Below are 21,226 nucleotides of genomic sequence, written 5' to 3'. Positions count from 1 at the left end.
TTTGCTGGCACACTGCTGAGCCCTCAGACACAAAATAAATGTTGTATGCCTACAATCTCCTGCACTGAGTTACCAATCAAACAAGATCCTGGTCTCCCAGTTCAGTTTGTTCTTTGCTTTTTATTCCAGTCATGGTTGCTGAGGTTTCCCCAGCACAGCTGGTGTTAAAGGTCTCACAGATTGGCTGTAGCCACCCAAAAGGGCGGATGCCCACGTACCTCTCCCTCTATTCGCCAAAATGTTTTCCATACAGACGTTCCAGGAAAGCACTTTCCCCAGTTCCCAGCGGAGGGCAGTGATGAGAACCTAAAATCCACACACAGCAAAGGGAGAGGGGAAAAAAGCAAACCCAAGCCTTTGCTTTGAATTCAGTCCTGCTTGTGAGGCAAACTCAGGCGGACCAAAGCATCTTCTGTGCTTTTTGACTGGTTTATTCTCCACCCAAAGCGGCGCAGCCCAACACCACTTATGTCAGATAAAAAGAAAAGGCTTTAAGTGCAAGAACAGCTGAGGAGGATCCCCTTTGAAGCTGCAGCTCCAGTTCAAAGTCACACGCATCAAACAGAGCTATCAATGCTTTAGACAGAAGAGCCTAAATGAGTCTTGTTTTTAAACCACCACGTGCTTGGGATGTTGAGAGAGCTCTGGGTGAGTCTTTAATCATTCAGAACTGAAAATACAGAAAAGCCTATGTGACATTGACATTCTTGTTTAAGTGGGCAGCATAGATGATGTTCATTTCAATTAGTGGGGATGTATCCTGACCAAACATGGGGTAAGCTCTTTCTTCAATGAAAGCAGTTAGCACAGCTCATGAGGATAACCTTCACTGGAGGTAGGTTTGTTAGTGTTTAAAAGTAATGTAGGAGGTTATTTGAGGTATCTTGTCTAGTATCAGGTTCTTTGCTCTTTTGTTACATGGGTTCAGACTTCAGATTGTGTCTTTCCAAGGCAGGTTGGAAAGCAGACTGATTTCTGAGCATAAAATCAGGAGGGCTTACTGAGATTCCCACGCTAAAGCAAACTGCCCACATTGCAAATCTTTCTTGTTTCACCAGCATTAATTTTCAAATTTTCTGTGATTTTTTTCATGTTTAGACTTAGAACTACCACAAAAATCACACCCTGGCACTAAATGGCACTAAAGTCTAAAATTTGTATTTGAACAAGAGCTGATGATCCTCTTACCCTGAACCATCCTGTGCAACTAACACACAGTTGTAGCCACTCACAACCATTTCATAATTATTAGGCAAAGGTAAAACTCACCTTATGTATAATAAACATAAGTTTAACCTGTTAGTTCGGGTTATTGAAGTAGCTAGTTCCAAAGCCCCAGCCATACTTTTCAGACCAGAGCTCTTCTGAAGCTTCAAAATAAATGTAAGAATGATGATGATGTCCATCTTTTATTACGGGGTTGGTCCAGCACAGACTGAGCACCTGCTGGAACACAGCCCTTCTCAAAGCTGGGCAGTGTACCTGAAACAGAACTGACCAGTGTACAAAGTTTAGAGCTGACTGAGGACAAAAATGTTTTGAAGGGGCCTGATTAAAAGCCCTGACACTTGCCTCATCCTTCTAAAAAAAGTGAAATCCTCACAAGAGAACTCAAATCCTTCCCAGTTTGTTAGCAGCTGGAGTCCAAAGTAGGCCAACATGGCCACAGGAGGAGTTTCTTTGCAGCCTCATGCTATTATACTGCCAGTGAGTTATTTCCCCAAATATGTTTGTCACTCTTTCAAAATTAGCATTGGATACAAAAATATAACCTTGTTTGTTTGTTTTTTTAAATTATAATTTTTGTAATGAAAGCATGAAGCATATTTTTCAAAACCACACTGATTTAGCAGGGACTGTAAACCACCAAGCTGAAACACTTCAATAACATCATCTTTCTTGTCACAGATTTTTACAGCCCACGTCTAAAACTAAAATAAAATTACTTATTTTGTGGATCAGCGCTTACAAGAACAAATGCCACATGCATATTGGACTTTTCACCCCTAAATAATGCAAATTCTATTTCTGTTCCCCCCAAATTAACTGAAGTATGCAATTTCCATTTCCTCTCTTCTAGCCTTTTTCAAAGGCAGAGCTGCAACACCAAATCACACACCAAGACTGAATATTCCTTAAATTCTCTACTTCAGAATTCACAGGTGTACCAACCATATAATTTTAATTTAGTTGTTAGTATATACATTAACACTCAAAAATGTGATAAAAACCAAACAAAAGTAGTTTTTTTTAATAAACAGCATGATACAGACCGCGAAGATAAATAAAAAGCAGACTTTTTACAGTTTCCCATGAACATGAACTACAATAAGTATCATAGGCCAAACTTTTGTTACTTGAGTAGCACAGCAGAAGGGTTAAAAAAGGGATTGTGTTTTTTTTTTTATTTAAAGAACTGCAAGACTATTCTCAGTATGACAACACATGCATCTTGCTGCATCTTAAATACTTTTTGGCCCATTATTACTAAAAATGTCTTGCTTTCTACCTACTTTACCACAGATCTTTATCACAGAATGACACACACATGGCAACATCCCCCCCACCCCAGTAGTGGTTATTTCAAAGGTAATTGTCTCATTTTTAAAAGATAATTGAAGCACTGGTGGGGGTTTTTACTTTCCCTTTGATGCAGACAGGTAACTGCTCTCAGCTTCAATGAAGTTACACAGAAGCACCGAGAGCTGACACCCTCCTGGGCTCTGTTTGTACCCAAAATGCCAACAGGATCCTGGGCTGCCTTAGGAGGAGCAGGTCAAGGGAGGTGAGCCTTGCCCCTGCCCCTCTGCTCGGCACTGGTGAGGCCACACCTGGAGCACTGGGCTCCCAGTACAAACCTGACGTGGATGTGCTGGAATGGGTCCATGAAGGGCTATCAAGGGGATGGATAGAGGAGGCTGAGAGGGCTGGGATTGGTATCCTGGTCAAAGAGAAAGCCTGGGGGGCATCTGGTCAATGTACATAAATACTTGGTAGGGAAGAGTAAAGACAGGCAAAGCTTTTCTAGGCGTCCACTGACAGGACAACAGGCAATGAAATAGAAGGGATTTCATATAAACATTATGGAAAAAAAAATTGGCTGTGGGTTCTTCTTTCTCAGACAGACTCTAAACCCACCTAGGCAATGGCCTGGGCATCCTGTTCTATTGCTGACTCTGCTTTGAACAGGGTGTCTGGGCTAAATGAACTCCAAAGGTCTTTGCCAACCTCAGTGGTTCTGTGAAAATTCTGCAGTTGTGTTGCCATTTACAATGACAACAATACTTACAAAATTTCAAACCCGAGAATCCAGGACATCAGACTGCAGCCATATATATATTTAAAGCCTTTTTTCCACCAGGGAAGTAGATTTTCATAGTGTAGTGGATATTCACAGTTAAAACTTGAAGAGGTACAAGGGGGCAAAGAGAAAGGATGATACTCCCAGATAATGAATTACACATTTATCTTCACATGAGAAATGAAGAATTTGGACCACAGCTGCTATAAGATAAGAAGATTAATCTATTCCTTTTCATTCCTCAGCCCCAAATAAAACAGTAAGACAATTTTGGACAGCCTGGGGCAGTTGATAATTCAGGACATAGAACATTATTAATAAAGCCTGAAAATAGATTAAAAATAGTTAAAGAAACAAGGCAGAATGAGATTCCAACTATGAATATCCATATTTTGGCTCACAAGAATTAACTAAACTACAACAGACATAAAGATTCTTGAAAAAAACACCTTCTGCCTGAATTAGGCTTTCAGTAACTTCAGTAATACAATTAAGTCAGGTTTAGTTGTGATTAATTTTATGACTGGAATGGGAGCCTAACAAAATGAATGCAGTTACGCTGAACTGAATGGCTCCTGAAGCAGTTTAATAACTACTGGGAATCAGGCACCAGAATTTCAAAAAGAATCAAGACAGTATAGTGTATTTTTTGCCTTCCTTCTGCTGCAGGAATATTGCATCATATACAGAAGTGACAGTAAGGACACTTAAAACACACGTACACAAACCATGGGGACACTAACTTCAAAGTACAGGCAGAACATTGCTTCAATTGATCTCTCACAAATATTTTTGATGTTCTCATGCTCTGGACATGTCCCAGAGGGGTGTTGGAGAGAGAAGAGAAGGGACAGAGGGATTCACCTCTGACTTTGAGTCAGGAGCACTAACACAGAAAGACCTTAGACTTTTCAGAGTCTATCCCATAAACCTCAGACGTTCAGAACTTTGTATGGCAAATGAAGAACGGTGATTTTTCCTGAGTGTGGATTCAACAATTCTGTATGGTACAAAAGATTAGGAAGAGGAAACATTTAAGCTAGCAAGGAACAAAAATATTGAAGTGTCAAGAATGAAACAAACCGTAGACAAGATTACTGTGCTTTTGGAGAGCTGAAAAGGCTACTTTGTTAATAAAGACTATTTCAAAGTAAAATTAATAAGTGTTTAACTGGGCTGCTACTAAACATTCCTCTCCTTAAGAGAACCTTTCATACTGAATCATAGAAATAAATAATCTGGAACTCTGATATACATACTGCCTAATTCTGATTTCATATGCTGTTGTGAATCCAGAGCAATTCTGATGAAGTGAGTGTTGTATCAGCATAAAGTGAAATCAGAATTTCTCAAAGAGCAGAGCACCTATGGGTTTGGTTAGTGTATGCAAATAGAGAACTTCTACAGCCAGTTTCCAGTTGGCTTCCCTTCATTAACACAGATGTAAAAAAAAGTAAAACTAAACAACCCCAAACCAATACTAGCTGCAGGGGTAGTGAGCTACACATCATTTTGTACAGACAGAGCCTTTCCTAAACTGAGACAACTTCCAGCACAAAATAAAAAGATGCAAATTCATTATTTGTATGAAACATGTATTGCAAAATTAAATTGGGATTCAACAGTCTGCAACAACATCCACAGCTATAGTGTTTTTAAAAAACAAGTGTGGTTCTTCCATTCAAGTAAAACTAAAACAAGTGAAAGAAGTTAAAAAAAATCCTAGAAGCAGCAAGTTACAATTCTTTCTGTAATACCACACCATTTTCATTAACTTGAAGTATTTTCAAGATGTCAAAGACATCAACAAAAATAGTAATTTCAAGTGGTGTTTCTGATATTTGTTTTTTGAATGGGTCCAGCCCAGGTCTGCAACCTGTACAGACATGCAAAACAGGAGGAATTCATAATGACTAATAAGAACAGACATTTGAACATGCCAGTTATATAATGACAAAGCAAAGACAATACCTACAAATTGTCAACAAACATGGCCGACTGACCACTAAAGGGCATTTAATACTTTACAGAAAAAGGAAAGTTGGATTAACACCCACAAAAAACTCACCATACCACCAACAGCAGGGTCATCACATACAAAGTTCTTATAAACCTGGTAATTTCTATATTGTCTTCAATATGCAGGCTCATATCTTTTCCACAAGATGCCAAACCACCTACAATTTTGGTTTTAATTAAAAGCCTTTTTTTAAAAAAATAAAAATTATACTGGAAGTCTGTTTCACCTATGTAAAAACTACTAATGCACCCTTTCAGACAAAGAAGTATGCATATATAAAATCAATACAGGTACTTTTTCTGCTACATTTAGGAAAGCAATGAATGTAATTCTAAGTAAAACTAATATGCAGCAGCCTGTTCTGTCATTATATCAAACACAGTTTCACAGCTGAAAAAGTTACTGGTTTTAAATTTCATTTCACTAAAACACCATTTCCTAATGCTTTGTGATAAAACACATGGCCCAGTCCTGGGCTCCTTGCTCTGGCAGTCTTAAAGGAAGTTCTGCAGGAGCAAGGTGCCCAGATTCACTTCAAGCCCAAAATAAACTACTTTAGTGTTTTGTGCATCTGATTCCCAGAACAAAGGGAGAATTTTCAAATCTCCATGAAGTGGAAATAGTTAAAAACAAGCCAAATTCCAAGCTATTTCTGTAAAAAAACTAGGACTCAGTTACAAGTGCTTTCATGGTCTGCAAGCAGATCTTCTTTCTGATATTGGGAGCAGATGACATCCTCTCATTTCCATCAAAAGCAAACAGTGCCTCCACTATCCTCAGTGAAGTTACAGCAGCACAGAACTGCTGTGGCAGGATCCAGTAATTAGGGTTCAACACTTTGAGAAAAAGATTGTTGTTTTCTGTGAAACACTGGCAGAAAGTTTTTCAAATGCCCATCATGGTTATGCAAAGAACTGGGTAAAGCCCAGCAGCTTCTCCTACTTGGTAAAAAAATTGCTGAAAGGCTACAATTACCCCGAACTGTATTATGTTTTTACTACTCTGAGGTTTCCTTTCTTTTACTATTTGATTCTCATAATAACTTCTACAGCTTATGCACAACATTTAATTGCAGTAACTTCTGGAAACAGAGCCTGACTCCTCATACCTCGGTCTGGGAAAAAAGCGTGCAGAATACTGTGCTTGAACTGAAAGATATTTATACTCATATTTACAGAAGGGCTAGGAAGGGGCAAAGTACAAACAAATTTGGCTTCATAACATCCAATAAATTTGAGTTGATCTTTTCACCCAGGCTGGAAAAGGCTGACCACTTCTTGCATAAACGAGGTAAAGCATTGTTTCAACACCAGATAAATACAGATAATATAGCACCTAATGTGATGTCTGTGCAACAGTTTTACTCAGTTAAATTAAGAATTATAGCCAACAGGGTTTCAGATTTTGTGAACTAAACTTAAACTGAAACTAACCCATTTTAAGAGCTAAACCATTATTGTGTGTTGACTGCAAAGTAATTGATACAAGGGTAACTTTGCTCTAGAAAGTACAACCAAGCTTAGCAGGAGTTAAAACATTCATATGAACAAAAAGGAATATGTAACAGTCAATAAAAAGAGCAATGGGAAGTCTATTGGACTATTCTGAAATATTTCATAGAACTAAGGAAATAAAACTTCACATTTCCCATACTATTCTCAGGGCTTCTGTAGTTTTCACAAAACCAGGTTTCTCCCCACAACATCAAGTATCCATGCATGCAGTAATCAGCTGCAGGATGCTGACTCTGAAAGTGTCTTGAAACACCAAAGCCTTGCCTTTACAATCCCCAAAGTCTTTCATAACGTAATTGATTGCACATTTTTAATATATTACAATTTGCTAAATGAAGCCAACCACTCATTACCTCATCAGTACAGCCTGCACGGAGCACAGTTTATTTATATGCTTATATTCTAGTCTAACACCAACTGTCAGCATATTCTATATTACACGTGGTATTGCACTTTCTGAGTGGCACCTTGGTGTGTGTGTTTGCAAGTGAACAAGCTGAACCCCCAAAAGCCACAAACCTTTGGAATTCAAGTGCTGCCAATCTAGCAAGTTTAAAATGTTAGGGTGAACTTCACCCGCAGAACTATTATGGGCTTTGCTAACTTTAAAAAAAACCTGTTTAGGAATTAGAAAAACAGTCCTACCTGAAGTTGTGCATAAGGGCAATCTGAAATCCTCAGTACTCTGAATAGTTTCAAAACATGGTGCCAATTTCATTGATTGCACACATTGTAATTGTGTTAAAGGACAACAACTAGATTTACAAATATATATTACACACACGCACGAAACAGACGAAGCTATAAAATGTTTGGTAACTCCACATGCTTTGAGCTAGCCAACATATCTGTCTGCTGAACTGCTAATTATTGATCATATTGAAAATCTAAATTGCTATTTCTGATGTATCTTACTGGAGTCAACAACCACTTCCAAAGGAGGAAGAAAGAGGAGAAATGGTAGACCCAAATTTTGAGGGTTTAAATGAGCGTTCTTGGGATAGCCAGCATATCACTTCAGTAATGTGAAGAGTGATTCCCCAGATTTTTTTAGAGACTTAGGCCAAGTTCACCTTTGGCTTTAGTGGGTATATTCCCACTACTTCACTGGTACTTGTGTCCTCTTTCACTAGGGCTGAATTTGGTCCTAGGAGTTTGTCTGGTCACCTTCAGTGACGTTAATGAAAACGGGAGTCTTGGACAGATAGAACTGGGTTGCAAAATTAAGAGAGTTAATATTGGACAAATCATGTAAATAAAGAATATATATTAATAATAGTTCCTATTATATAAATAGCTTTTATAAAAAAATAATCTTTCAATAATTTTAATAACTCACCTTTCTTTAGGTTCTGGAAAACATGTATGAAAAAAATCTATTCAGTTCAAGTTAGATTAAAGCAAACCTAAGATGAACACTACAGCTCTCTGTTGCACTAAACCCAATTCCGACCATTCAATTTCCAGGTTAGTCAGTTTTTGGGGATGATAGGGAGTTTCTTTGTGAAAGTATGAATTGCACACCTAGAAATACTGAGCAGAAGAAACACCATACTGAGTGGGCCTATTTCCTACTGCTTTCAGAAACTGTGCAGATGACGGACCCAGAAATCGAAGGGCCACCCAAACCCCACAAATGTTAATGCCTCTGAGCACATTTAAAAAGGCACTGTCCTCTAACTAATGTTTTTAGATCTTTGAGCTTTAAACTCCTTCTCTTTAAACTATGCTGCATTTAAGTATTTGCTATCACTTGAATTCTTTTTCCATTCTTCACAATCCAGCATAGTCTCCACCTGCTGTACCAGATCTAAGGTAAGATGTGATGGACTCTTACGTTCACACTAGCACTATTTTCTTTTTCCTTCTAATTTATCTTATCAAATGAGAAAAGGAAGTTCTTCCAAGTTTACCTTTTTGAGCTTAAGGCATAACATGAATCATCGAATCATAGAGTACGCTGAGTTGGAAGGAACCCACAATGATCACAGAGTCCAACTCCTGGCCCTGCACAGACACCCCAGGATTCACCCCCTGGGCCTGAGAGCCGTGTCCAAACACTCTGTCAGACTCGGGGCTGTGACCACTTCCCTGGGAGCCTGTTCAGTGCCCAACCACCCTCTGTGTGAAAAACCTTTTCGTAATATCCAACCTAAACCTCCCCTGACTCAGCTCCATGCCATTTCCTCAAGTCCTGTCACTGGCCACCAGAGAGAAGAGATTGGTACCTGCCCTTCCACTTCCCTTCGTGAGGAAGGTGCAGACCTTGAAGTCTGAGCTCAGTCTCCTCTTCTCCAGGCTGAACAGACCAAGTGACCTCAGCTGCTCCTCATACAGCTTCCCCTCCAGACCCCTCACCATCCTCGTGGCCCTCCTTTGGACACTCTCTAATAGCTTAACTTTTTGTTAGATTGTGGCACCCAAAACTGCCCGCAATATTCAAGGTGAGGCTGCCCCAGTGCAAAGCAGAGTGGGCCAATGCCCTCCCTTGCCCAGCTGGCCATGCTGTGCCTGATGCCCCCAGGACACAGGTGGCCCTCCTGGCTGCAGGGCACTGCTGGCTCATGTTCAACCTGCCATCGACGAGGACCCCCAGGTCCCTTTCGGCAGCTGCTGTCCAGCCTCTCACTCCACAGTCCATACACACAACCAGGATTGCCCCATTGCAGGTGCAGGATCTGGCACTTGCCCTTGTTAAACTTCATACACTTGGTGATTGCCCATCTCTCTAATTTGTCAAGGTCCCTGCACACATCGTACTAAAGCTTAATTTTTGAAGTTTATAATTTTAGTGCTATCTGAAACCCTGTTTTACATCATTTTCCAACAGTTGTCTGAATAATTCATCTCTTTTCTTGCCATAAATTCTAATGTTGTTCATGGTTTGTGCAATTCCTATGCAACCAGTCTTTGCTGCTAATGGGTATTAACAGTGCAGTACCCACGAGGCTGGGTATCAGTTCTTGTTTTCTTTGCTGTCAGTTCAGTTCAAAGCGTGTTGCTTTATTGTGTGGAAGATCCAGTCCATTTTTGTTGTCCAGCCACCATGGTGAGCATCATTCATTTGCTTCATGAAGTACTCAAGAGCCTCCTGCTCAGTTTTGTCCAATGCAAGGGTCTTTCGAATGTATGCAATATCATCAAAGGACTGCAGTTCTGGCATTCCTGAGCCAAGCATCATGGAGAAAAGATTGATGAAGAGATTGGCGTGCTGCCGGATTGCTAGGTAAGCCTTATAACACATCTCCTGAAACCTGCAAGAGACCAGGGGGAAAAAGCTCAGTGCATTTCTCTACTGGATCACTGCCTATCACTGCTTCAGCTCCAAAACAGTTTTAGAGGTAACCAGATGCTAAAAAAGCAGACAGTCTTAGTCTAGTAAGAACACCATAATGTAGCTGAGAAGATGCACTCATTCTCCTACTTAGTTTAATTGTGTAAGGATTAATAGTGGTCAGACTAACACAACATCCAAAGACAGGCTTTCTAGTCTTAAACCCCATCTGCAATTCACACAACTGTTCAACACGAATTTCTGTGAGCTCACAGGGCCATTTTTGTCACTGCTACTGACATTTCAGATTTCAAAGGTAATTTCTGACACACTGCTAAAATCACTGCTTTCCTGGCTATCTTCAGAGTTGCATTTCTCCTGTAGTTTTACAAGGGCAGCAGCTGTTGCTTCTTAGGTACTCTGAAGAATGCACTGAAAACAGGGGCATTTACTATATCACACTGGCTAAGAAATACACAGGTTAAGGGAAAAAATGCAAAACAGCTTCACTGCAGTATTCAGACAGACACTATAATTCACATTCTGTCTTCCATTGCCATCAACATAATGAAATTAAGATTAAAATTGAAACCTCTCAAAGACTGGATTGCTGGAAAGAGGTATTAAGAATGACTACAGCAACAGATTTATTTCTTTACTGTTATTATTTTAAAGTTCTTGCTCAGCAGGTTCTGGCCATTGTCACAAACTACACAGGCCAGCTGAAGAGCTGATATCAGAGCAGCTATAGGAGAGAGAAGTGTGGCTGCATGACCAGCAAGGTTACCCACTGACTTACAAGTGGATGGCTGATCTTCAACTGAAGAACTAGAACATTCCCACTGCCAGCCAATTAAAATACTACTGTTCACTTGAAAGGTCTAATTATTAAAGGTCACCAGTACTAAAGGGCATTTTAGGTACAAAACACTCTGGAGGTTAAATGCATAAAAGAAAGCTCACCTTTCAAACTCCCTTGTTTTGGTACATTCTTGGGCTCCTTTACTAATCACTATTAAGAAGTCTTGTGTTAAGACAAATGGCACACGCTCTCTTTTGTAACCAAATTTTTTCTTCTTGTGATCGAGGAAGTGTCCAAAGTCAATGTGAAACAGCTTGGAGAGACAGAAAGGTATTTTAAGATTAGTAATTCCTTGTTTAAATGAAGTCACAGTAAAATTGATCATTTACTTACAGTTCCAATAGATTTTTTTTTCCAAAACAAACTCACACCAAAGTGAGGATGACCTTAGGGTGTGATTTTAGAAAACATCTCTTACTTGTCCATCATCTTTGACCATGATGTTACTGTTGTGGCGATCACCAATGCCCAGGATAAAGGTGGCAACGCAGTAGCCAGCACAAGAACGTGTAAACAGGTCAATAGCTGCATCATACCTATTCCAACAAACAGGAGACACTTCCCTCAGACATTCTAATAACACAGACATGCACATTTTTCTTTTGCAAAAGAGCAAACAAGGACAGGTAAAAAAGAAAACAAAACCATAACCAGATGGACATAGTTATGGACATAATCTCCCACTTGATGAACTTTAGTTGTCTTGAAGTTTCAATCAAAAATAAGCATATGGCCAAGAAAAACAGGTGACAGGGAATCTTACATGTCTCCTTTGTTCTTGTCCTTGAGCCACTGGTGCAATGTGTGGCTGTTGAACTGCAGTGCTCCTTTTAAGCCTCCTTTACACTGAATCTGCATGATGGTGTGAGAGCTCCTCACGACCTCGATGAGTCCCACACAGTCACCAATTGACAAACAACCATAGGGCAACATCCTGGAAGACAAAGGTTCATTGTTTTGTTGGGTTGTTTTTTTTCTTCGTTTATAGAGAATGGTGGCAAGAGGTGGGAGAGGATGTACTTTTGCAGATTCCTCTATCTGGCTACTCTTTAAGACATGGGGAACTGTAACCATTCTGCAAACCATTCTCGGGCAAAGGCTTAATTCTGCCACTCATTACAGTACTGGAGACAAAACTGTGACCCATGAGAGATAACATAAACCAACAGGTCCTTTTGTCTAGATAAGGAAGTGAAAACTGGGGGTTTCTAGACAGTGCACAGGCAGCTCCTTCGTTCCCACCTGAAAACGTACCACAAAGCAAACACAAATTTGAAGGTGTAACCTGTCTAGGAACAGTTTACCAGAAGCAGAACAGTTTATCCTGAATGCCTTGCAGAAGCTGCTGCACCCACAGACTGTCTGAAGGTGGAAAAGCTCACGTAAACTGGGAAGTGTCTCTGTGTGGACTGAAGTGAAGATACCAATTACAAAGAGTCATTGCTCAGCAGGGCTGAGGGTTTGGCACCTTGTTTAAAGCCAAACCTACAGACACAATCACTTGGCCACAGGGTGGCTACTGTGCCTTGGCTCTTGTATCCATTCCTTGTATGCAGCTCACTCAGACCCTTGAATTGAATTAGAATTAGAATTGAATTAGAATTAAGTATTTTTCAAATATGATCTTGCGTTTATAAAATCCAGTAGTTTAGTTAACAAAAAAAATTGTCTATTTATAGCATTTGATTTATTACCCTTGGGAAGACAGAAGCAATCTCTGGGAACAAACCAATGCCAAAACCATTAAGATCAGCATTACTTGGGAATGACCTCTAATGCTTACCGAAGATCAAGACCCTGATTTTGCCAGATGTTTTCCATAATTCGAATTATCTGAAGTGTCAGCATGTCCTGACGCAAGTCTGAAATAGTCAAACAGGTTAAATTTGCAAATTTTGTAACACCAGAATCTTTGGTTAGATCTTAGTTTCCTTTCTTCCCCAAAACTATGTCTAAGTATGTCTAAAGGTAATAAAGTTTGCATGGTTTTGTGCAGATTTTGTTCCCTCAGTAGAGAAAAGCAGGTTTTAAGTAGTAAAAAATGAATATAAACTTGTTGTGGTGATTTTAAAAACATACACTAAAACCAGGACAATGAAATCACAGTTTACACATATGTAATATCTTGAAGACATTTACAATTTAAAAGAACAAATATTAAATAGTATCGTGTTCCACCCTGCCAGACTGAGCATCTTAGGACATATAAAATTTCTACTTGACTGAGATAAATACTCATCTGTCTATGCTTAATTTTTCTGGAAAAGAAAATAGCTTTGCTCAGCTGATTTTTTTTTTAATGTATGTATTTTATAAGGTTATAAAAAACACTAAGTAAAAGGTTAGGAAAAGAGACAGGTATGTAGCTTTTGAATTACACTTATCTTTCCTTACCATCTCCATTTTTAAATATTATCTCATTGTTCTGAAATAACAATTCAGACATAATATCTGGGTTTTCCCAGTTCAACCACAGCGGCCTTTTTGCAGATGACATTATCCTGCACTCCTCAAGCCTAAAAGAGATAAGATTTCTATGAAATAGGCATAATTTGATCCTTATACCATATTTCTCTAATACTGCTAAGTTCTCCCTGTGTTGGTCAAACTCTGAACCAGCACCAAATCAAAGATGCAAAGATAACTGACCACTTTCACTTCCAGACTCAAACTTAAATTAGTAAATGCTATGTTAACCGTTTGCTAAGACCAACAGAAGGGTTGTGTTGTAAGGGAATATTGTAAATATTCCTTTGGCAGTATGAGCTCCTGACAACTGGAAAAAGGACTGTAGTTCCTGGCACCTTAAATGAACAACTGAAGGTCACATTGTTCCCTGGTTTGTTAAACCATTAGATTGAAATGACTCTACTCTTTATGGATTACTCTGCTACAAATTCTATTCAGTGCACTTTGGAGATACTTACTAAGTTAACAGTCAACCTCAACACTGTTATTGTTACCATTACTAAACATTTACTTAAGCATCTAGATAAACTTCAAAAGTGAATACAATACCGAAGGTTTCCCAGTTGATGGGCAGGATTAAGAGGAGAGATAAAACCTTGCAAGGCATCCATGAAATCTGGCCGTCTCATTTGTTCAACAAGAAACTTCATCTGCACCTGATCAATAAGCACATTCAAGTCTTGAGAACACTATTTACATGTAAATTAAGGTATCAGATTTTAGCTTTGGTTTTCAAGCATGGTTTTGCACAGTTCTAATCTAAGTACAGCTCAGCTACATAGTACACAAATTGAAACCTTTAGTTCTATTGCCTTGAGAGTTAGATAATGGCATTGCACAGAAAATACTGCAGCTCCCCAGGAAACATAGCACCTACTGAAATTAGCATTAACACTTTCCTCCCTGATCAAATAGAACAGTTCTAAGTATTTCCTGTGACTCAATAGCAGCACTTTTGATATAAGGACAGCTTTTGATACCTTCTGGGTCTCATCCTTTTTTTCCTGCTTGAGAATATCTGTGAGGTTAATCAACTTCTCCATGGCCTCCACCTGCCTGCTCAGGTGCTTCAGGTACATTCCACATGCTCGACAGTAGGACTCCAGAAGTAAACCAAACCTCTGACTGACAGTTTTGTTGTGCATTTCAGACCTACACACAGGGAGGAAGAACAGTTACAGCTTAGAGACAAGACCACTTAGAGGTGCCAGAAATGAAGCTGTACTTGTGACATCTTTATAGAGTCCTAAAATACATCCCCTCAAACAATCCCCTCCCTTATCCTTGATAACACCGAGGCAAGTAGAAAACTGAGAGTACAGCAAAGATGCCTTGCTTCTATTTCTGGTCTGATTACACCAGCTTAGAACAGAATTTTTAGGTGACCTCTAGATACAACCCAATATGTTGCAGATTGAGCTATCAAGCTCTGTAAGAAGCCTTTAATAAGGAAGTAAAAATAAAGTTTTTACTAGTCTTTTTCAAAGCTTTACCTTGTTGAATTGGGTGGCTTTCTTTAGGTCTCATATATTTGTAAAGTTTTCTGGAAAAATTGATGGGGCATCAGGCAGCTAACAATATGGGAGGCTTTCAGCAGTCTCAGACTACCTTGTTTTCAGAATAAACATCATTAGATAAAAAGAAGTACATATCCAAGTACTATTAAGTAGCTTTTGAAACTGCAAGGCATGATTTCTGTCACCAAACTATGTATTCAAACTCTTAACCAGTATAACCCAATCTTTATTTCAAGTGGTAATGTTTTTCTAAGAAAGGACATTTAGTATGTCAAACCTTTAGAACAACTAATAATTTACAGCTAATAGGAAGCCCACCACCCCATAACATGATAATAAGCTTACTTTAAATGCCAAAAGAAGAAGTGTCCTATCCTTTGATTGGTCAGTGCCTTCTTGAGTAAAAATCTCACAAGCTGATTATCTAAATACTGCTCATATTTCAGGACCTAGTTAAGGATAAAGAGAAAATTAAAAAAAAAAACAGATGCAGTTATTATTTCTATGAACAATATACAGATTAAGGCAGTTAAATAAAAAGCCATCTATGTTTTACTTTTTTTTTTTCTGGAATGACTGATCTTGGTATTAATATTTGCATGTGTTAGGCTTTGAACAATATATGCCAACTGTTCACTGGCTGCCTCTATTTCAGGAACTTACCATCTGATGCTTGCTTTACTGTTACCAAATATTTTAGCCTCAACTTGCTCAAAATTTTGAGAAGATGCTTCTTCTCATCCTTTCCCATATGTTAGGACAGCTGAAATAGCTGCCTGTTCCAGTTGGTGGAACAGTTTTGCATCTCTGCAGAATGCTGGCATTTAAGCACCAACAAGCAAAACCACAGCACTACAGAAAAATTAACATTTCATCTCCTCCTAAATAATCCACAAAGCAAACACACTTTTGATGACCTCTTTTTCACAACAACTTAACTTTTGCTGTGTTTTAAGCCTCCGTGATCACTGTATATAAACAAGACAACAAACATGCCAAAATATGCTCAGTACCTGTACCAGCTGGATTAGGTACTGAGACAGTTTGTCATCAGTCAGGGACTTCTCCAGACACCGAACTGCAAAAGCTCGCACCATGGGGTCTGGGTAATTGCAGTCCAGCAGCTCCATGGCCTGCTCTGGTTTGATTGAGGGCCAGTCCTTTACCAAGCAGTACATCTGTGGGCAAGAAGAACAAGCACCTTACACCTTTGCACTGGTCAGGAAGAAGCTGTAACACACAGCCATTAGAAGGCATTGTCAGACACAAACTACATCTGAGTAGAAGCTGTTTAATTGCTGCTCCTCTCAATCAACAATCTGGTATTAGTTGCCAGTTGACTTTATTGTTTTATCCACTCTAAAAAGACTGAAAACAAAGCCTCACATTTAACTGTAATTGACAAGTTGGCAACATAAGAGGGATTCGAGTAATGCCAGCAAGAGGAAATCTTCAGACTGAGCTAAAGATCAAGAACTATGGACCAGAGACACCTGTCAATCATAGTGGCAACTCCAACTATTCATTCAATGTCTCATGCACACATAATAAGCTTTTAACTTCCAGAAATTTTCTTTAAAATAGCATATTTTAAAGCTTCTTCAAAATCTAACACTTCTTCAGTGCTTTATGTTACCTGGGCCACTTCATCTCTAGAATTCCACTTGACAGACAAAAGTAATTTGGGTAGAATTTCTGGAGTATTCACGCAATAGTGTCTGCAAAAGAGGAAAAAGAAAAGTTGCATGTACTAAACAACACTTTTGCTTTGATAACCATCAACTATATGTCCCTATAGCCTTGCACCTTTTTCTTCCTTTGTAAGCAAGGTGCTGTCAGGATCCATCCATGCAGGTAAAACTGCAGTAATAAGGAAAATGGGAGCTCATTCAACAACTTACTTTTTTCCACAGGATTATAACCAAACTACACAATGCAGAATGCTTTACAAGCCTTGTCTAAAACACCAACTCCTCAGCATGGAAGAAAAGGAAGCAAAACCCATGACAAATTTGGAATGAATGGGGTGAAGTTTGCTTATGCCAAGAAGGTTTTGTCTTTGGTTTGGTTTTTGATTTGCAATACCTGTGTCTCCAGAGGAAGTCCTTCTCTTGCTCAGTGATTTCAGACAAAGGGTCTCGGGTACAAATGGCTCGCAGTTGCTCCTTGTCACTCTCTGTTAATTCACTATCCCGAGCTATTCTGTTACTCTGCAGAGACAGTGGCACTTTAGCCCTCCACACAACTTCTAGTGCCAAACCACACACATAAAATACAGTATTTGAACAGCACAGCAACCACTACAGCCTGTGTCATGCAATACTATCTTGCTGTATCCACTTGTTAAAACTGGAAGCTCAAAAATTAGAAAGAAGATGAAAGACTAGGCCCTTTGATCTCCACAACTGCTTTTAGTCACTGCTGGCACAAGAGGAGGCACATTTCAACTAAATCAGCTGTGAGAAGAAATAGCAGCAGTTGACATCTGATGAATGACACAATGCAGCACAAAGTGAGACTAATAATTTCTGACCCCGGCTTGGGATTGCTGAGAACTGTTAAAAGGAGTGAAAAGGATTTGGAACTGAAAAAGCAGAACATGTGGCATGAAAACAGGTAAATAAGGGGTAGAATGCTGTAGGAATGCCTGAGTAACAGGAGGATGGAAAATATTAAATCACAATCAGTGTAAGACATTCCCCAAAGAGCAGAGAAAACAGAACTGCTACAAGCAGAAATTAACTTCGTTGTCAGTGAAGTGAGTTTATCCTCCTCACCATTTTTCTTCTTTGTGCCAGGTAGAACAAAACAACGAGCTGAGAGTACAGAAGCCCAGGTAAGAGGCTGGGGAATGTTATTTACCAAGAAGACAACTGTCCTTTAAGCATTTATTAAGACCCTGCTCAGTCGCAGCATAAAGAGCAGAAATGCTACTCTATGATGGATATCCTGCTGAGTATCAAGAGAAATCCAATGCCCACAACCTGTTGTTCAGGATACACTGGGAGAGGAATGCTGCAAACACCCCCAGAATTCCCACTCTGGAAGCTCCTTCCACCTCCGTGCTCTCTGGCACAGCCAAACTCCCACCACAGAGCTCTTCATACAGAGCACAGAGCTCCTTGGGCAAACCCAAGGCTTTGAACCAGCCTCCAGAAGAAAATGTGAAACACACCAACCAATTTCACAGCCTTGGCTTTAAATAAGGAGCATTTTTAGCTTTACTGCTTTTCTGTTTTTACTTCTTTTCATCATCCAAAAAAGTGCTTTGAAGAAAGCTCCAAACCTCACCAAAAAGCCATTTGTAATGCACAAGCTCTGTTTGTGGAAAAAGTGAGATAAAGGACTACACCCATGTGTATGTCAATCAATTCCCTCAAAATTCCCTGTGCTTGTGGTCATAACTACTCCATAAAACAGACAGGAAAGAGTTCTAAGCACCTTTGAGTTACACAGGAAAGCCTAAGTACAACCATGAAACTGCAACAAAGAAAAACAGTATAATTGAAGGACAATTGCAACTTTTAAAAAGTTAAACTAAGTAGTTTAACACCCAAATTAGTGATACAAAAATGTCAAAAACACTGTAAAACAGTTTTTCTTTGGAGTGTTTTGGTTGGTCAGTGAAGCATTAGGGCACTTTACTGGTAATACAAAGAAAGGAGAATATATTGCCCATTTTACCAAACAGACAACAAAATTTTGATTTTTTGATTTTACAATAAATGAGGATGTAAAAAAAGAAGTTTTGTCACTGATACACTGAGTAAAATAAAGTAGTAAATAATACTTTCATATTTGAATAGCTAATCCTGGAGGGGGAGTTTACCTTACCTGCCCTGCGTAGCTGTAGTTGAATCCCAGTTCCCGTGAAATTGTCCAATTTGCATGTTCTTCAATCACTGTCATATCTGGAAACTTTACAGGGTTGCTAAACCAATCAAATTCCAGCTCTAAGCATGGAGTTTCCTACGTCAAGGGAATTCAAATTACTTTTTCTGCTGAATGATAGCAACGAGAATAAAGCATATTTTGAAAATGCACTCTTAAGGGGGAAGCTGGCATGCAAATACCTTATTTGGATTTGATCCAGTAACACCAATAGGATTCAACAAATCCTCCAGCCCATGAGGTACTGCCCAAAGATTCAAAGCCATTTTCCCAGATACCAGAGTGTCTGTGTAATCGAACATGTTTATATTTCCCCAAGCCAATGGACAGTGCTCCTTAAAGAGATCAAAATATGATTTTTTTCAGTATCATCTATGGATTACTGCAGAGCGAGTCAGGAGAAATAACATTTTCACCCCAGATCAAGTTGTTACATTCTCAGATTAGCAGAAAGCAAGTTGTGGAAGCTTTACCATGTTTTTCTAGGAATGGCTGTCATGGCAGCCCTTTAACAAACTGATACTAAATTATTCTAAATACATGCACCTATCTTCCTCACACCAGACTAAGTCAGGATGATGGAAAAAGCTTTTCTGACAAAGAGATTTTTTACCAAGTCCTGTAGTGACAGGACAAGAGGCAGCAGTTTTAAACTTGAGGCTGGTATTTTTAGACTGGACAAAGGAAATATGTATTTTTATGATAAGGGTAGTCAGACACTGGCACCAGTTGCCCAGAGAAGCTGTGGCTGCCCCACTCCTGGAAGTGTTCAATGCCAGGTTGGATGGGGCTTTGAGCAACCTGGGATAGTGGAAGGGGGATGGAACTGAATGATCTTTAAGGATCCCTTCTAACCCAAATGATTCTGTAAGGTATCATTCTGTAAGGCTCATAGACAAACATCCTATATATTACCTGTGACACACACTCAAACCCAATGTAATGATGCTGCTGGCTAAAAATTAAATGTTGCATGTAGATTATTCAAAAATACTATTTGGTATCTCGCATTAAATGCTAAAGGAACACAGAATTTCTTTACTTGAAAATTCAAGTTTAAAGGTACAAATATTGTCTTTTAAAAATAAATACATTAGCAACATGGGTTTTGAAAATTAATTTTAAAAGCACTTCCACCTCAAAACACTAACACTGGTCTTTGTGTCTGGCAATGCAGTATAGATATGAGTTACAATGCTGAATTGGTAAGCTTTCTTCTTTGTTGTTTAATTTCCAAACACAAAAAAAAAAACCCACAAGAAAAGAAACACCCGTATTTTAATCAGATTCAAATCAAACATTGCACTAAGACTCATTGCCAGGACAGCATTTACCAAATATCTTCCCAAACTTGATTTAAGTAGCTTTGGCTCATTAGTGCAATAAATCCATGAGGTGTTTTACCTCCTTAGCACCCTTCCTGCCTTTAACAGAGCAGATGGAAAGGCAGAGCCGAGCAGCACGTGGGAGATCAGGAATGTACATGTCATACAGCAGCCACTCATTCCATCTGCAGGATTCAAAAGGCAGAATTAAACCAGGTTAAAGGAGACATCATTCACTCAACCAAAAGGCATTTGTTATATTCCTAAACTGTGTATTTGCATACAGAGCATACTTTGTTACTGAAAAAGAGTCCCCACATATGCATTTGACCATATTCACTGCTTTTGGGAATAGCCTTCTAGCCCCAACACTGTTTAAAAAGCCATGTTCAGTTCAATTCCTGCAACCTAAAGATAATGGATTTGCATATATGCTACACTGATGTAAGGTTTAGCTTGTGAAAGAGTTTTCCCTTCAGGGAAAAAGGCAACTGGGAAAAATAGCTTTCAAAACCAAACTAAACTTCAACTGCTGGAACATAAAAAGATATCTGCAAGATGGGGATAGAACATGGAAACCCAAAGCAATATTCCCAAGTCAAATATTTTTCTGTTTACTATAGTAATAATAGCACAGATTGGTTCTACTGGAATAGTTTGATTTTGTTTTCATGAACTTCTCTAAGCAGAATTTAGCTCTCAGTTGGTAGAACTGTGCTTTTGAAGAGGAACTTCTGATCCAGTTTCTTCTCCTAAGCAGATTGTCATACAGAATTTTCTGTATTTTCAAGGATGGCATTAATTTTTCAATGTATCTGTAGCTACTGAAAGCAATTTTACAAAGAAATAACTGTGAAAGCCCTTCTCTAGGAATAAAGAAATTGGCAGATAAACTTTAATTCATTTTTCTTATGTGTTCATTTCATATAATACAGATCTGTGTGACCATATCCATGATTTTAAGGCATAACCTTCACCACCTTTCCAAGATTTTATCTCTAACATAGTAGAAATTATCAGCTCAAGTACAGCAGTATTCAGGGCAATTCAGGA

The 21,226-nt window shown here is 39.0% G+C and overlaps 1 protein-coding gene across 6 annotated transcripts in view; it reads right to left on the bottom strand.

Moving 5' to 3' along the window:
* Positions 1–2,219: 2,219 nt before the first annotated feature.
* Positions 2,220–21,226, bottom strand: part of PIK3CA (phosphatidylinositol-4,5-bisphosphate 3-kinase catalytic subunit alpha) — a 35,699-nt gene continuing 16,692 nt past the window's right edge. For all 6 annotated transcript variants that reach the window (XM_053986856.1, XM_053986851.1, XM_053986853.1 and 3 more), the window contains 15 exons: positions 20,253–20,358; positions 19,031–19,183; positions 18,792–18,926; positions 17,043–17,167; positions 16,594–16,675; positions 15,971–16,135; positions 15,303–15,406; positions 14,421–14,592; positions 13,990–14,096; positions 13,366–13,487; positions 12,755–12,833; positions 11,735–11,905; positions 11,390–11,507; positions 11,073–11,224; positions 2,220–10,089 (listed from right to left, as the gene is read on the bottom strand). In XM_053986856.1, the coding sequence (XP_053842831.1) occupies positions 9,819–10,089; positions 11,073–11,224; positions 11,390–11,507; positions 11,735–11,905; positions 12,755–12,833; positions 13,366–13,487; positions 13,990–14,096; positions 14,421–14,592; positions 15,303–15,406; positions 15,971–16,135; positions 16,594–16,675; positions 17,043–17,167; positions 18,792–18,926; positions 19,031–19,183; positions 20,253–20,358 (2,062 nt within the window). In that variant the 3' untranslated portion in view covers positions 2,220–9,818. The remainder of the gene's footprint in view (positions 10,090–11,072; positions 11,225–11,389; positions 11,508–11,734; positions 11,906–12,754; positions 12,834–13,365; positions 13,488–13,989; positions 14,097–14,420; positions 14,593–15,302; positions 15,407–15,970; positions 16,136–16,593; positions 16,676–17,042; positions 17,168–18,791; positions 18,927–19,030; positions 19,184–20,252; positions 20,359–21,226) is intronic.

Source organism: Vidua macroura, chromosome 10 (genome assembly GCF_024509145.1).
Source record: "Vidua macroura isolate BioBank_ID:100142 chromosome 10, ASM2450914v1, whole genome shotgun sequence".
NCBI classification, from domain to species: domain Eukaryota; kingdom Metazoa; phylum Chordata; class Aves; order Passeriformes; family Viduidae; genus Vidua; species Vidua macroura.
The sequence above is the reverse complement of the archived record's forward strand: the minus strand, read 5'-3'. Positions and strand labels throughout refer to the sequence as shown.